Source organism: Morus notabilis, unplaced genomic scaffold, assembly GCF_000414095.1.
Source record: "Morus notabilis unplaced genomic scaffold, ASM41409v2 Scaffold78, whole genome shotgun sequence".
NCBI lineage: Eukaryota > Viridiplantae > Streptophyta > Magnoliopsida > Rosales > Moraceae > Morus > Morus notabilis.
In genome coordinates, this window is record NW_010367622.1 from 1,171,509 (window position 1) to 1,189,002 (window position 17,494).

A 17,494-nucleotide genomic window follows, 5' to 3' on the forward strand; every position below is an offset into this window, starting at 1 on the left:
TTTGTGTTTAGAATACCAAAGTCTTCCACGTCAATTCCTTGATTCCACGTAGACGTGTGTGTGGGCACACGTGAGACAAAATAGGTTTCTTAAACACTCGAATTTCCACAAACACCAACGCATATACGATGTGGAATTTTTGGAGAAAAATATTTTGTTCTCTTTTTCCTCTATGAGAATTTTGGCCACACTCAATTAGGGCTGAATATCTGTTAAAAATTTTCTCTACAATTTTCTATCTTTCTCATATTTAAAGAGTAGAAGTCAAACTTCAAAATAGAATCAAATCCTTATCTCCAATTTTTTGAATTTGGAACAAAAAATCCCTTCCCCTTATCCACTTGGTGGCCGGCCACACTCTAGGGTTTTATCCCTGTGTGTGGCGCCTATCTCAGATAGGGAAGGAAGAGATTTTATCCTTTATCCAGTATTCCAATTTTAATTCAGTTTCAAATTCGAATTTAAGTCAAACTTAAATTAATTTGAATTTTAAATTGAACAACTTATCAAATAAGTTTAAATGGATAAATCTAGATGTGTTCAAATTCAAATTTAAATAATCATATTATTTAAATAATAATTAATTCTCAATTAATTATTTTTTGAGTATTTAATTTTAGAATTCCGTAATTCTAAAATTCCCATTTTGCCCTTTGTGTCTAGTAGAATTACAAGGACGACGCGGGGACTAATGGACCTATAATTCTGAGCTCCAATAAAATTAATAATTAATTAAACACTTTAATTAATTTATTAATTCTATTAATTCCAATAGTTACTCCACTATAAACTTGGAATTGAACTCTCGAAATTATAGACATTAATTACTTTTAAACTGCGAAGTGTCCATTTGATATAGTCATTACATATAGATCAGTCCTCCATAAATAATTCATAATTAGAGTCAGGTAGAATCCGTTAACCTCTCTAATTACATTTTTATCCTTGAGTACCATTGATTCTCTAATGGATAGTGATTCATAAAACACATTCATGAACCAGAGCGCTCTTACTAATCCCAGTACCGAATCAACACTCAAGAGAAGTGTTTATCTGCTTCTATCTCAAGAAGGAATGGATTCCATCTCGTATAATAACATTCCCAGCTACCTATTTCATTATGTCTCCAAAATACAAGGAATAGGATTCAGGGTCTCGGAATCCGTACCGAGTAAATCAAAAGACATAAATCCATAAATAGGAGTTTGTTAAGAACTCAGGATTAAGATCATCCTATATATGACCATCGGTAGACTCAATTAGAATTTCTATGCTTAACGGAAATTATTAGAAATTCATATTGTGTCTGTGTCCATGTTCCACATAATCTCATTATGCGAAATACACGCATTCAATATCTCGCCATATTAACAGTGCGGATAACACCGTTCCATTCTAAATGGGAATGACATGTATTAATAATGTTTTAATTAAAGATTCCGAACTTTAATTAAATTCATTATGAACAATTACTTTTGATTATTATCCTTAAACATTATCCTCTCGTATACAACACTTATATACCATGTTTAAGGTTACATAAATAATCAAGGAATTTTATTTGATATTCATAAAATATTCATAAATATATGCACATAAAATGATGAATAAACTCTTTTATTAAATAAATAATAAATATCCTTTTACATCTCATGCTTCTAGGACACTATTCCCGACATCACCTACTAAAGAGGTTGGGGACTAGTCATGCCAATAACTCTTATTAATATAATAATATTCAAAATTATAATATTCAAAAGTAATTATGATAACAAAAATATAAAGAGTTTGGAATGGTCATTCTTTTCATGTGAGGAAGGAATGATGATTCACCCATTTGATAGAAAGTCATTCCATTTTGAATGGCTATTTTTTTTCCTAAATCCAGCCAAACATTAAACTTAGATTACATTCCATTTCTTTACTCCCAACCAAATGTGACCTAAGAGTAAGCTCAACAATTTTTTTAACTAAAAAAATAAAAAGTTTATTTTAAGACCTAAAAAGTTAATTTTAACTAGCTAGGGGGTTTTAGAAGAGAAAATTACACATTTAAGAGTTTCAAATCTAAAAATGTATAGTTATACATAATATTACAAAAGTATCTAAATTTTTAAAATTTAGTAGTTGTGGTACCAATTAGTGCTGGAACTTTGAACGGGCCGCCCGAAAATACCGAGTTTTTGCCCGAGCCCGACCCGCCCGAAAAATTTGGGCCGCCCGCCCGAGCCTAAAAATGCCCTTGAACGGGCCGCGAGCTTATCTTTGGCTGCCCGAACCCGGCCGGGCCGCCCGAATAGCCTGAAATTTTTTTTAATATTTTTTAATTTTTATAATTATTAAGTTAGTTTGTGTTAAAATTATATAAAAATCAAAATCAACATTCAATAGACATTATTAACACAATTGAATAAATTAATGATGTATATTAAATTCGTAAGTCCTGATTACCTCGTTAAAAACCTTACCAAGAAAAACCCAATTGGGATAAAAACTTGGCAAGGAAAAAAGAGTGCAATCATTTTGTGACAAATTAAAAATTTTAAAAACTTACAAAGTTATACAATTACAAATACAATGTCAAAAGTAAATACATATTTACAAATTACAAATTTACAATTTAATTTGAAGCTAAAGGATCGTCTTCAAAATTAAATGTTAATCGATTAAATTTATCGATCCATTCTTGGCTTGCCAGTGAAATTGTATCCTATAGACGTTGATCGGCCCGATCCCAATCCTTAATGCAAACCAAGGCTTCAACAATATCCCTTTGCAATGCATTCCGACGTGCCTCAAGTATTCTTCATGTCGTACTAAAGGCTTGTTCGGATGAAATAATGGAGACTGGGATCGAAAATATATCCATTGCCAATCGAGTTAGGATTGGCTAAGTTAATGCATGTGCCATCCACCTTTGAACTAAGTCAAACGATTCTGCCGTACCATCGACAACTAAGCCTTCACTAAGGTACGCCATAAGCTCGTTGAAGCTGCCGCCGCCGCTTGTTGACGAGATTCACTCTCAGCTTTTGTTTGAGTTGTCTTCTTCTTCTTCTTCAACCTGAAAACATTCAAGAATGAATGCGGGTTTTCGTCTTGTTGTTGCTGTTCCTGTACTCTAGGAGGTACTCTAAACCTAATCTCATATTTACTATAGATCGAATATATTTTTTACTTTATTATTGGATATTGGTCCGAACATTTGATGCCTAAAAATTCACCTAAGACCAATATAGGATCAAAAATAGTAGCTAAACCATACAACAAAGGCAACTTAGACCAATATTTTATAAATTTTTTTTCCATAGAATGGATAGGAACTGCTAAGATTGGGTCCTCCCTATATTCGCTAAATAAAATACTAATTCGTAAAAGTTCTCCTAAAGCTAAAGGTGATGTTGAGTAATATGTTCTACTAAGTTTAGAGTCACTTCATGAAACCTACCTAAAAATTGATACAAAACTTCGGCAATTTGTCAATCATATGCGTCTATATGTCCTACTCCTACTTTTGCACACATATAATTTGTTATAGCATCCTTATAGGGGATGCATTGTTGAAGCATTATGTAAGTTGAGTTCCATCTTATAAGCATATCTAACGCTAATGCTCTAAGAGGTATATTTAATGCTTGTAAGAACCTAAACCAATCTTCTTGTCTTTGGTTACTACCTTGAATCCATGCAAGACTATCTCTAATTCTTTTAATGTGGTTACGCATTTCTTTTAAACCGGATTTAACAATTAAATTAATTACGTGACATGCACAACGTTGGTGAAAAATAGTACCGTCACCGAATAAACTTAAATCATTTTCAAAGAACTCAATTGCTTTTGTATTGGCACTAGCATTAGCTAATGTTATAGCCATTACTTTATCTCTTAATCTAAATTCATCAATTACATTTAAAATGGTATTATATATTAAATCCGCGCTATGTGATCATAAAACACATTTAAAACCTAATATTCTCTTATCTAAATCAAATCCTTTAAAGTAATGTCCGGTTACAGCTAAATAATCTTTATTGGCAACGGCAGACTAAATATATGCCGTTAACGCAACACACCCGCTAGTCCAGTATAAAAGGTTTATTAACGCTTCTTTTTCTTTTTTAAATTATTTTAATAAATCTTTCCTAAGAGTAGTTTTTGAAGTGAATTGTGCATTAGGATTATGTATAGCCTTAATATATTGTTGCCAATTAGGATGCTCTACAAAACTAAGTGGTTGATCTAAAGCAGCTATCATTCGTGCAACTTCCATATGATCTACTTGTGGACCGTATTTCTAAGTGGTTAGACCACCGGTTGCGCGATCAAAAGATAATTGTATTTGGTGGAATTCAGATCCACCAGATTGGCTAAGCTTTTGAAGACACTTTTTAGAGTGTCTTCTCAAGTGTGTGGTCCCGTGAATAGTGTCACCTTGTAATTTAGATAAATAATATTTTCATAATGATATATAACATAAAATTCATTTATACACTAGATACATTTTCATAATGAACATAGCTTTATCATAGTGAAAATATTCATTTATGTTCATAATGATAACATTTTTTTAATATTGAAAACATAAAATTATTTTATACATTACGTTGATCATTTTTAAAATGGATATGGCCTTAACATAGTTTTCACTTCATTTACGTTCATTTTGACAGCATCCTTGCCATAATGAAAAGGGTTTGCTAGGTTTAGGTTCGCCAATGAAAGAGGTTCTTTTTGTTTAGGAAAAAGAGATAAATATCTCTTAAAGTGCTAAATCTAGAATTTTATCTTTATACATGATAAATATTCTTTTTAATCAAATAACTATATAAGTCAAAAAGTGATTAACCTATATAAGTCAAAAAGTTATTAATTAAAAATAAAAGATATAAATACATACCCATACACTTTTAACATTCAACAATTTTCTCCTTTTGTGTTTCATTTGTAGGTCATTGGGTTTTCAATAATGTGTGTAATCCAAATGTTTCCAATATAGTAGCACTTGACTTCTATTTTTAAATAAAATAATTAAATAAGGTGATTTTTTGTACCCTGATTCTTAACTCATATTTCCTTTTTTTAAATTTCGTAATTTGTATGTAAGTATTTTATGATGTAAGGGTTAAAATGTCCTTACACGTGTCTCATTTTAAACTTCTCATAACTAAATAAAGTAAAAATTTATATCTTGACGCTTTAACTTTTTCAACATTAAGTTTTAACTAATTATTTAAATATTATATTTTGAACCCTTAATTTAGAAAATATTTATTTGACCTCTTTATTTTTGAAATAATACGTTTTGACCAAACTTTTAAAAAACTTTGCATTGTGCTCATGTAAATAAAAAATTAACTAGTTAAATCCATCATTTACAAGTTATTCTTGTGATCCTTTATATACAAGCCAATAATTTATTTTATTTGATACAGCGAAGGATAAATCCTTTATTTACCAACTAAAAGCAGTGGTAAATAATGAATTTACTAAGTAAATCCATTATTTACCAAACTAAAGCACGGTAAACATATGAATTTACTCGGGTAATGTTTTATTTACAACCTAAAAAAATAAATGTGATTTTGATAAATAAGAGATCTACCATTTAAGTGTGAGTAATCCATCATTTACGAGTTATTCTTACGATCCTTTATATACAAGCCATTAATTTATTTTATTTGGTAAATTCTCCATTCACTCGGTAAATGTATTATTTACAACCTCAATTAATAAAATATGATTTTAGGAAATAAAAGATTTACCATTTAAGTGTGAGTAAATCCTTTATTTACCATCTAATGGTCATAGTTGATATAGTAAATAACGAATTTACTTGGTAATTTCTTTATTTACTTGCCAATATGGGTATTTTGACAAAGTTCTTTTAAAATTTGGGCATGTAAGTTTATAATTGAAGGGTTAATTGTAACTTTTTAAAATTTGAGGGGTCAAGTTGAATTTTTTTAAGAATTAGGGGTCAAATTGTTATTTTTTGTTTATAAAAAATTATTAGAACCTCAAAATGTTATATTGACCGCACTGAATTTTTCAATACAAAATTTCAAACACTTATATTCTTGGAAAAATTAGTTTTGGTAGTCTAGGAATAATATATTTTTGGAATACACACTTAGCAAAATTATGTTATTTACTACTAATCTCCAAACTTTATACTATATAATTTTATTGAAACCTAAATTATGTTATTTTATTTCCCTCCTTCTCCTTTAAATGGGAGATTAGCTGGTTTTCCTTAAGACTGATCTTCGTTCTTCGTTTAAATCTGGACGATCCAAATACAAAAGGAAGAACCATCCTTCGATTTTGTGTAAAAGGACAGTAGACTTATCTTATATATATATATATATACATACACACACATATGTATATGTATTGATGAATCTGATCCTATATATTTTTGAATGTCATAATGTACCTTTTGTTCGAGGTGGATGTCGTTGACTCATAATATACTTCTAGGGATTTTCTGAGTTCTCTAAATATAGGCTCATAGCTACTTCCCTTCAGCAATACTTCATAAATTAATAACCGGCCAATAAAAAGGATGTTGTTTCAATCGACTGAATTAATTTGTAAAGAACAAAGGCATTCTAATTTGGCTGGCCGAAATTAGACAAGAAAGAAAAGTTACAAATGATTATTTAGTAAATCCTTTAACGACAAATGCTTTTCCTTTCACCAATGGTACTCAGTAACTTGTAGAAGCAAAGGCCCATAATTTTCAGCTTAAACGACTCTATTATTTAGTCACAATAACACAAGAAGCAACAAGTAATAGTTACAAGATCACATACATATGTGTGTGTGTGTATATATATATATATATTAGAGCATTGTTATATAGTTTAATTGGGGGCTAAAAGCACCACCCAATTGTCTATGTCTTATTGGTCTTTTAACACCGATTTATTGTAATTATTATTATATGTAAAAAGTAAGCCCACATTTTATTAGTCTTGGACAAATAGGAAAACAACACTTTTAGTCATGTGTTGAGACCAATCAGGTTGTTTAGTATTTTTGTATGTGGATGTTAATCACTCTATAGTTGCCACAAGAACACAGAATCAGCATTCTCATCACTGCAATACAAGCAAGGGTGCTGATTAACGAAGCCCTGATCATTCAACACCTTCCTAGTCATCATCACAACCTCTCTATTGCTCAACTTCCCTGGATTCTTCTCCAAAACCGTCTGAACGGCGTTGCTAAAAGCCCCGCAGGCCTTTCCTCCCGCCACGATTGGATTCATGTCCGCACAAGTCTCGTTCGCCTGGCACCCGCTGAGCAGGATTCCCTCGTCCGGCTTCAAGAAATCGATGTCCTCGATTAGGGGTAGTCGGAACTTGAGGCTGGAATTGGATCCAAAGAGAGCCAACAAGTGAGTGGCGATGTCGGATGTGTTTATGTTTGTGAGTGAAGAAAAATGCTGGAGAATGGACTGGAAGGGGATTGTCTTAGGCCTAAAGGAAAGCGATTTCTCGCCTTTGGTGTCACGGGTAGAACCAGGTCCAATCTGTTCTTTCTCTTTGTCAATTAGACCCCCACTGTGACATGAGTCTGAAAGGATTGTGAAGCTTGCTCCCTTTGGCAACCGATTAACCAAGTGTCGGAAATCCACATCTGTGTACAAAAAGTTTTGAATTATACTGATTATTATGCAGGGGAATGGAGAAATTAGAACTCTTTTGCTATATGTCAAAAAAATAGGGGTTGGGAGGACCGTTTTGGTCTCCAACATTTAAAATGTCCTATAACTAGTCCCCAATTTGTAAACTTGTTCTTTTCAAATTCTTCAGTCAATTGATAAAAACTCGATTTTTAATGGCATGTGATGGTCACACTAAAATGTCACATGACTATCACATGCCATTTCTCAACGAGACAATTAATAAAAGTATATGGAAATGGAAGTACGAATAGCAAATTATGAGCTAAATCTACAATTGGTTATCACAAGCCTAGAGTTTTGCTACAAATGGTGTACATAAACGACCATGGAAGTAGTGCATGATGGATGTCTGATCAAATAATTTGGCCTAAAGGAAAATAGTATTTCGGAAATTTGCATACCAGTGATGAGATTGAAATCACAAGGAACAATAGCCTCGTCTTGCCTAAATCGATTGCCTAGTTTCATCGAAGGAATTCTTGTCCCATGTCCACTATAATGAAAAAACAGGACATCCCCAGCTTCAGCCTTGTCAACCATTTCACCAAGAGCCCTTTTAATGTTTTCACCAGTGGGCGTGACTGATGAACCTGGCTGATCAGTCAGTAGCTCAATATGGTTGGGATCAAACCCGAACCTGCTCACCAGCGTGTCTCGCATGGAAACGACGTCGTTTACGCAGCCATGGAGCTCGTATTGGGTATTGGGGTAATTGCATCCAACCAATAGGGTCAGCCTCTTCTTTCCATTCTCCATTTTGAGGCAATTAATCACAATGCAAAGTAAATTAAATGAGTTTTTCTTGGGATTGGACTAGTTAGTTTTTCTCATTTGGTGTGTCTTGACAAAACATGGCTTTATATATAAGAAGTTTCTCTTAGGTTGTTGATCACTTGGAATTTCGTTCAAGTAACCTCTGGTGGTTGTTATTTTTTTTTTTTTTTTTTTTTTTAATTGGCTTTCAAGCGTGGGAAGCTTGCTTCTAAATGAGCATCTTTCAATGTCACAGACATTTAAATGGAATAAAATAGGAGTCACATCAGACTTCGCAAAATCTGTTCAATTTGATCCATTAAAACCTCATGACCACATAATTTTCTAATAGCGTGGAAATATTATAATATATGTAGAATACAACATATAATTAATTGGTGAAATTTGGTTTCTTTTCTGTTTTTCCAAACTTTCTTTTTTTCCTTTCATGTTATGTGAAGGTGTTCAATACTGAAACACAAGCTCAAATTGGTACGGAAAACTTTCGGTTAACTGCCTTGTCTGAGAAGCATAGATTAATCACAACCCATATTTCATGCTTGCTAGGATTATTGTCACGAACAATATATTGTTAGTTAGTTTTGGTTGCTTGCCTTGTATGACAAGTATAGCATTTATTAAAAGGAGAATTCTATGGTAAGGTGTGATTACATGACATACCTTACAAATAGGATATAGTCCCAAAGCATCTTACATTTGTTAAGTTTTATTAAATTGTTATACTTTTTTTTTTTTTTTGGCTGATTTAAATTGTTATACTTGGTTTAATTTGATATTTATGACGGTTAGCTAGATACCCTCGAACAAAAAGCAAGATAAAATGATGGTTTTGCAAAAATTGCATGTTAAAATTTCCGAAACATGAATGATATCTTTTTTCATGTATATTAGACAACGTGCCATTGTATTTGTGTCTGTGGTCCAAAAATTTATTGTAGTATGTGCTGTAAATACGAATCGCCCGACTCGACCCGACGTGAACCATGTGGGCCAAAAAGAATACAGGTTGACCTGTATATTTATATGAGAATTTTGTTTTGAGAAATTGTTCAACTTACCTTTTGAGTGTATGGGTCTAAATTTTTACATTTTACTCATCTTGATTAATCCCCTTTTGATTATGTAGTCATTTGACTAAAAAATGATATTAATAAAAAATAAGGGGTAAAAGTAATTACAAAGGGGTTTTCTTGGCATTATGCAAAGCAAAATAAATGAGTTTTTCTTAGGATTATTGGAACATCCCATTTTTTATTCTCCACACCCCATTCTAACTACACACCCCACATAATTTTTAAATGATTAAATTTTCTTTCTACACACTCGTATTATTCCGAAACTACTCTAACTATTTCATAAAATTATTAATAATGGTGTTATTTACACCATTCTATCTCTGAACATCCACCTCTTTACTCTCCACACCCCACATAAATTATTTTATTACTTTAATATTATCTTTTATATATATATATATATATATATATTGAAACTTTAGGCATGGAGCGTTTTTTTCATTCATTAGGGAATTTCATTAACTGTCAATAGAGTTTAGAAAAATTTACTATTTAATCTTTTTAGAACAATAAAGGACATAAGTTTACTACATCATGAGCACAAACTGAGTTAAAAAAAATAATAATAATAACAAGGGGAAAAACCTAATCATCTGGCATTGTAAAAAAACAGAAAAAATGTGAAATGATTTGTTTAAAAAATTGATTAGAAAATAAATGAGCACAAAACGAAAAATAAAAATTATATAAATATATATTAAAAAAATCTTCAAACAACAAATAGTAAAGAAAATTGAATATACCTCCATGTAATTTTTTTAGAATAATTATTGAAAGGTGAAAATTAGGACTTTGCTATGGAGTTTTGAAGTATAAATTTTTTATAATTTGTGAATATGATATGTGGAGTGAGTGTAGAAAAAAAAAAGTTTCTATATTAATTTCCCTTTTGCAATAAAATTTAGTCACATAATTAAGTCTATTATTTTTTTTTGTCATTTTATTTAAGGGTCTTTTTGTAATAAGAAATTTTGAATTTGAGGGGGTGTTGGGAGCATAAAAGGGTGTAACCACCATACTACAAAAAAATCCACTTGTGCTTATTAAGGAATATATTATACCGAATTTTCTCTTTATGTTTTATTTTGAGCATATCCCTTATATGGTGTTTTTTTTTTTTTTGTGTGGGTTTATTTTCCAAATAACATTAGGATTTTTGTTACCACATTATTAAGGATTTGACTTTCCTTTTCTTTTTCCTTCCATATTTTGTTATTTATTCTTGATTTGGTTTTCTAAATAAGAGCCCCCCCCTCCACTTTTTTTTCTCAAAAAAAAAAAAAAGAAAAAAGAAAAAAAGAGCCGTGGCTTAAAACGTATTCCATCAAGTTTTAAAAACTGCCGTGGCCTTTGCTGTGGTTGGGATTTGTAGTGGCTGTATTAGTTTGTTCTGAGAGGAGGTGCTTTGTCGCGGCTGGGTTGTTTATCTTCAATACCATAGGTGCAAAATGGTAGATTTTGTTTAAAACGGCTTTAATATCCTTTTTAAATTATTGTTTTTAATCCATTTTGAATCATTTTCTGATATTACATGTCGAAAAAATTATATGGTATTGTTCATATTTTTTTCCTTTTTTTCCTTGCTTTGAAAGTGATATATTCAATTTCATGCAATATTATAATGATATATTCATTCTCGTGCTAAGTGATATATTCGTAATGATATTAGTATTTTTATAATGGAACAAGTGTCTTTTGCGTTTACGTTATGTTCTGATAATGATATTGTCATTAAAATAATGAAAATGAGCATTTTTTATGCATTAACAGATTTTCAGTATTTAACTTTTAATAGTAATATTTTCAGTACATTAGTGAAAATGAGTATTAGTTTGCAAAGTGATACACTCATTCTTGTTCTTAATGATATTAGCATTATTATAATGAAACGAGTGCTTTTTAAGTTCATATGTCTTGTGGTTTTTGTTGTTTATTTTTGTTGGAAAAACGGTAACTAGTTGCGCAGCAAAATTTTAAAAGATCTTTATTGCTTACCAAAATCACCTATGACGTGTTCATGATATTCTATAACATAAATAATAAAAATCTAAATTATACTTTTGGAGAATTTAGAAATAATACGTTTGACAGATCAAAGCGTTCTAAGAGTCTTAACCAACTGGCTTTTTTTGCTATTCTTATTTCCACGATCGGAGTGCTAGTGGGTACACGTCGTTTATTTTTCCCTTGGTATCTTGAACTCCTTCTAACCACAAGAGAGCCAAACGAAATATAGATCTTGAAATCTGTTCAATTTTTGCCTTTCAAGAATCATTACCAATAGTCCCTCAAAAGTCTCTCAAGTGATCTAATGAATAATGAGACTTACTGAACTATTTATAGTATTTAGAAAGTCATATTCCCGCAACAATGAGGTTTTCCAAAGTAAAAATCGCGCAACTAATTGCATTGACTTGGTTTGCCACATCATCAGTGTTAACCGGTCGACTGGTCCTAGAGCCTTTATAAACTCACTGATGGACTAGTGCAGACACACAACACATAAAAAAATTTACATTCCGGTCGACCGGCCTCCGTCACAGGTTGACTCAAACTGTTCTGATTTTCTATTTTCTCAGTTTATTTAATACGAAAAACTTGCACAAAGCCACGGTTTTAATTTAAATAACCCAATGTGGAAGTTACATGATTAACATAATCATGTAATAGCTTTCCCATATTAAATAAAACTAAAAACAATAACTCAACCAATTTATCTTGAATTAAATTTAACAATTAATTCAATCAATAAAGCACAAGTCAAGATTTATGATAATTTTATTTTGGCACCATGAATTTTGTTCTCTTCGTCACTTTGTCCCCTGAATTTTAAAAATTAGTATGCGCATCTCTTGAACTTTGAAAGTTATTCACTTTGTCTCTTCTGTTTATTTAACTAGCATATTTGATGACGTGACAATTATTGTAAGGGTAGTTTAATGAATTATTTGCATAAGTGCCCCCTAAAATATATATCATATTTCAAAATAGCCCTTGATCTATCAAAACACATAAAAATGTCCCTAATCAATGAAAAACATAATAAAATAACAGTTTTACTTATGTGGTATGTCATTAAAAATTAATTAAACACTAAATTTTAATTGAATCACTAAAAGTGATCATTATTGAAAAATAGTAACAAAAATAAATATGAAAATGCTTCACTTCAAACTTCAAATATTAAATAAATGAACTATTTTCAAAATTTAAAACCCAAAAGAAAAGAAGAAACTTTTTTTTTTTTTTGAAAAATCTTATTTCCTTTCTACTCTAAAAGTGCATATCTAAACACATTTTTTACTTAAAGAGGAACTTTTTGATTTTTGAATTGTCTTTTGGGGTTTTAAAATTTTGTTTTTAAAAAATTAGTTGATACAACATGCCACTAAAAATTTGCAAAATCCAAAAGACAAGTAAAAAATATATAAAAAAACCTTATTCCTCTTCAAACATTGAAAACCTTTCTTTCTCTTTTAAGTGAAAACATTTGTTTTAATATGCAACTTCGAGAGCTAAACAGAATGAAGGTTTAAAAAATTATTTAATTTTTAAATTTTTTGAAGTAAAGAATTTTTATGTTTTTATAATTTTATGTTTTTCAATATTTAATCACTTTTAATGATTCAATTAGAATTTATTAATTAATTTTTAATGACATGCCACATCAGTAAAACTCTTATTTTAGTATGTTTTCTAAAGATTAAGGGCATTTTGATGTGTTTTGATAGATCATTGTGTATTTTGAAATATGATACATACTTCAGGGGACATTTATGCAAATAATTCATTAAACTACGCCTCCAAAAATTGGCATGCCATCAAATCTGTTGGACAAATAAACAGAATGGGTAAAGTTAATAACGTTTCAAAGTTCACGGGATGCGGAGACTAATTTTCAAAATTCGAGGGGCAAAATGACAAATAAACCAAAATTGGGGGGTAAAAATAAAATTTATCCTAAGATTTAAGACTCCCATTGTTTTGAGGGGGAAACCACCGTTCGTTATATGTTTATTTTACAGTTTCTTCCTTTTTTTTTTCTTTTCTTTTCTTTTGTAATCGAGAAAAGAATCACTCAACTTTTATTTAAAATAAGAAAATAATTAGAAGTTTCATGAGGTTAGCACATTGGATATATGACACAACTTTAATTAAATTAGAATTAAGTGAGATAAATGCTACTTGGATGATATAAAGATACAAGTTGAAAGGATTTTTTTTATTTTTTATTTTATAATATACTAAGTTGAAAGGTTAATAGCTTTAATTAGTATTTTAATTTGGAAATTTAGCTGGTATTTTCTATTTGCTCATAAAAGCTTTTTCCACGGAGCTCATATGCCTTCACTTGATTTTCTAATAACTATATTCTTTTTAAAACGCGCTTAATTTGAAAAGTAAAATTACTAAAAAAATTTGATGACAACTTAAACTAATAACTATATTCTTTTTAAAACGTGCTTAATTTGAAAAGTAAAATTACTAAAAAAATTTGATGACAACTTAAATACTTGAAAATACTTTGTATCACCCGGTAATCCCTCCAAAAAAATAAAAGGTTTAATACAAGGGTTCATTAAAAAAATTGGAGCATAAATGAGCGTTAGACTTTGCTACAACCATTATTTTGTAAGAATGGAAAATTTTTTGAAAATTGAAAATATTATTTCAAGTACCAATTTTGGTATCACCAAAAAAATAATAAATAACCAATTTTGGTATTGCTATATTGATTAACAAATTGTTAATGGTTATGATATGACGTAAAAGCGCAATGATCGCATACAGCTGAATCAACTCAAAAATACCAAAATATAATAGTTCATTTTCACTAAATAAAGATACTTACAAGTTTAAACAATAAAAATTCACTGCTATGAAAAAAAAAAAAAAACAAAGACGACAAAAAAAATATGAATTAAAGAACTTCCAACTATATTTCTTCAAAATTAAAGCTAAAAAAAAAAAAAAAAAAAGTGTTTAAACTAAATTTGATGGAGGCACCCTCATATAAGAGAGCCTCTCCAAAAATAGGCGTATGCCGCAAAAAGCGGCGCGTACACGGTATTCTTTAGTAAAAGGCGAAAGAATAGTTCGCTCTGTACGCACCGCACGGCTCCGTGAGACACACAACACAGGCAGCTTCTTTTTTATTGCATGAGCATGGTTCGCGAGCCTCTTGTTTTATCGATGTGGGACTCTTATTAATGTAGTTTCCGTTGCCTCGCTTGACTCTCTTTTTTCACGTCCCTCTTTGTTGTTTTTATGATGATCTATTTACAATGAAAGGAAAATCTCTACAAAACAACGACATTTGTGATCAGGATTGAGAGAGCCAAAGGCAATATTCGGGAATTGGGAAGAGACCAAATTGAAATGCAAAAGTTGAAAATAGTACAACACTGACGGGAATGAACAAAGTAGTTAACCCAACTAAGATGTTTGAAAATTTTGGGGTCTTCACAATTGAAGTCACATATTGCTATAGTGTTTTCTTTTATAAAAATTTAAATTTAATGTTTTTACTTTAATGTCTTTTTCTAATATAATAACTTAAGTTGTGAAACTAACATATTTTATTTTCCTAGTGCTTCTCAGATTTTGAATAAATGTACCTTTATCATAGTATGGTTAATGTTTTTATATTTAATGATTTATTTATAATTGTGTTGAGGAACAGAAAATTCTACTTTGTACTTGGTTTGGAGCATTTTGTAGAGGGGGAAGTCTGGTAGCTAGGCCTGTAAGTCGGCCGGGGTGGGTCGGTTTTGAAAAAAAAATTGGGCCGGCCCGCAGGTCTCGGGCTGAGGATGATTTGGGCCGCAACAACTTTTAGAATTAGGATACCCGTATGCCATTCGGGTACCTCGGGTCGGCCGGGTTACCTAGGGTAAACTATGAGTTTTTTTGTTAAAAAAAACCCTTTTTTAACTTATTTTTGTTACTTACCTTATCTAAAACTCAATTTTTACACTATCATGAACAAGAATTAAAAATAAACAAGAATTATCTAAAGACTCAACCCTTTATGTTGTGTTCAGAAGATTTTTAAACTTATTATCATTAGGGTTGGGCATTGTTTTACCTACTTTTTGAACATGTTGGGCCGGATAGGGGTATCTCGGGTTCATGGAACCCCACCCCGCACCCTTACCCGCATAGTGCGGGTTGGGCATAATTAAAACTAAAAATTAAATGCAAAATTAAAAACCTGTGATTTTTTAATAGGGTCGGCTCGGCTTGGCCAAGTTCGTTGGGTTCGGGGTGATTTCTTACGACCCTACTGGTAGCAAAGGCTGAGAGATGGAAAACAACAAGGCCAAACTAATAAGGTAAAGGAAGGGTTATTCAAAAAAAAAAAATAATAATAATAATAAGGGTAAGTCTTCAGTCTTCTGACCCTATTTTGTCTAATTGAAACAACCATGCGTTATAAACGGTTGAGATAGTTTTCAATGGTTGAAACTCACTAAGGGGTAGAAGAACATATAGGAACCTATGTCAGTTGGATATCCGATTATACTCAATTGGTGTCAGATGGTTACATTTTTTTTATTCTCTCTTCTTCTTCTTGTATTTTTTTTTTTTTTTTTTGTGTTTTTTTGCCTCTCTCTCTCTTCCATCTATGAGAGACTCATGTTTTAAAATGCTATAATTTTTTTGTTTCAACTCCAATTGAGATTATCCTTCTTCCTATGTGTTCATAACAAAAAAAAAAAAAATGAACAAATCTAAATCCATATAGCCTAAGTAATTTTTTCGTAAGATTTGTTATCAAATTAAGGATAAATGGGCATGCTTGATCATTCACCGCTCACCAAACTAAAACTCACGAGAGTTCCTCGAGCGTGACTTAAGTCCACAAAATAGGCCTAATTATTTTACGGGATGCAAAGGATTGGGCCTGAACTCTTAATGGACCCAGTACAAATTTAGGTATCAATATTGGTCATCTCTGGTGATGAACGTAAGGGAGTAATCTGATCGTTTACTTTTGATAAACTATCTAGTTATTTGAACTTTTTGAGCATGTATATGCTCATTCTTCAACAAAAATATTTCAAAAAAAATTACCAAAACGCGATATTATTAAAATAAAAAAAGAAGCAAAACATAAATGGTTCATTTACTTCTAAAAAAAGATTTTGTTTCCAGGTAAATTTTCTTTTTACAATTGATAAAAAGAATTTGTTTCAGGTAAATTTTCTTTTTACAATTGATACAAACTAATCTAACGTAGCAACAAAGGAAAAACCTAAACAACTAAATTACTGGAGAAAAAAAATAAACTAAGAGTATGTATAATTCAAGTCATGTGTATGTGAGATAAAAATACTATAGTAAAAAAGTTGAATTTGAATTTTTATGAGAGAAAACACTGTAATAATATAATTTAAATTATGACTTGAGTCATGAAATGAACAAAACCTAAATAAAGTAGAATGTTCTTATATTTGAAAATGGCAAGAGAGAGGTTCCAGTCCTCAGATTTTAGTTGGAACTTTAGTGTTAATATTAAGAATCAAATTGGGTAGAAAAAAGAAAGCTTGGGTTTTTTTTAATTGAATTGCTCAATTAAAATATATTAGACAATATAGTTTATACAAATTTGCGAGTAAATAAGTAAAAAGACTATTCTACCCTTAAAGATAAAAAAAACAAAAGAATAATAATTTAACTAATCTAATTTAACATTTAGAAACTCCTATGACAATGACCAAGAAGGAATTTTTAGACAAAGTTTTACTTCGAATTAACAACTAAATGACTCTAGGGTTCAAAGAAGCAAAAGCAAGAAGATCTTTGTTGCTTTCAACCAAAACCATGTCTTCTTCTCTCTAAGCATCAACCATGCTTCAATCCCATCTCCGTTTCTTGTATCTATCAACAAAACACACGTTTTGAATCCTAAACTTGCAATATACAACAAAAAGGGTTATTAGCGAC

At 30.8% G+C, this 17,494-nt stretch overlaps 1 protein-coding gene and 1 non-coding gene across 2 annotated transcripts; both read right to left on the reverse strand.

Moving 5' to 3' along the window:
* Positions 1–6,834: 6,834 nt before the first annotated feature.
* LOC21410548 (metacaspase-9) lies at positions 6,835–8,450 on the reverse strand. The gene is made up of 2 exons (XM_010112988.2): positions 8,096–8,450; positions 6,835–7,645 (listed from the first exon to the last, which is right to left on the reverse strand). The coding sequence occupies exons 1-2, from the start codon at positions 8,448–8,450 to the stop codon at positions 7,065–7,067; spliced, it is 936 nt and encodes a 311-aa protein (XP_010111290.1). The 3' UTR covers positions 6,835–7,064.
* A 6,098-nt stretch (positions 8,451–14,548) lies between these two features.
* Positions 14,549–14,665, reverse strand: LOC112094489. The gene has a single exon (XR_002903563.1). It is a non-coding gene; the product is annotated as a U5 spliceosomal RNA (small nuclear RNA).
* Positions 14,666–17,494: the final 2,829 nt, after the last annotated feature.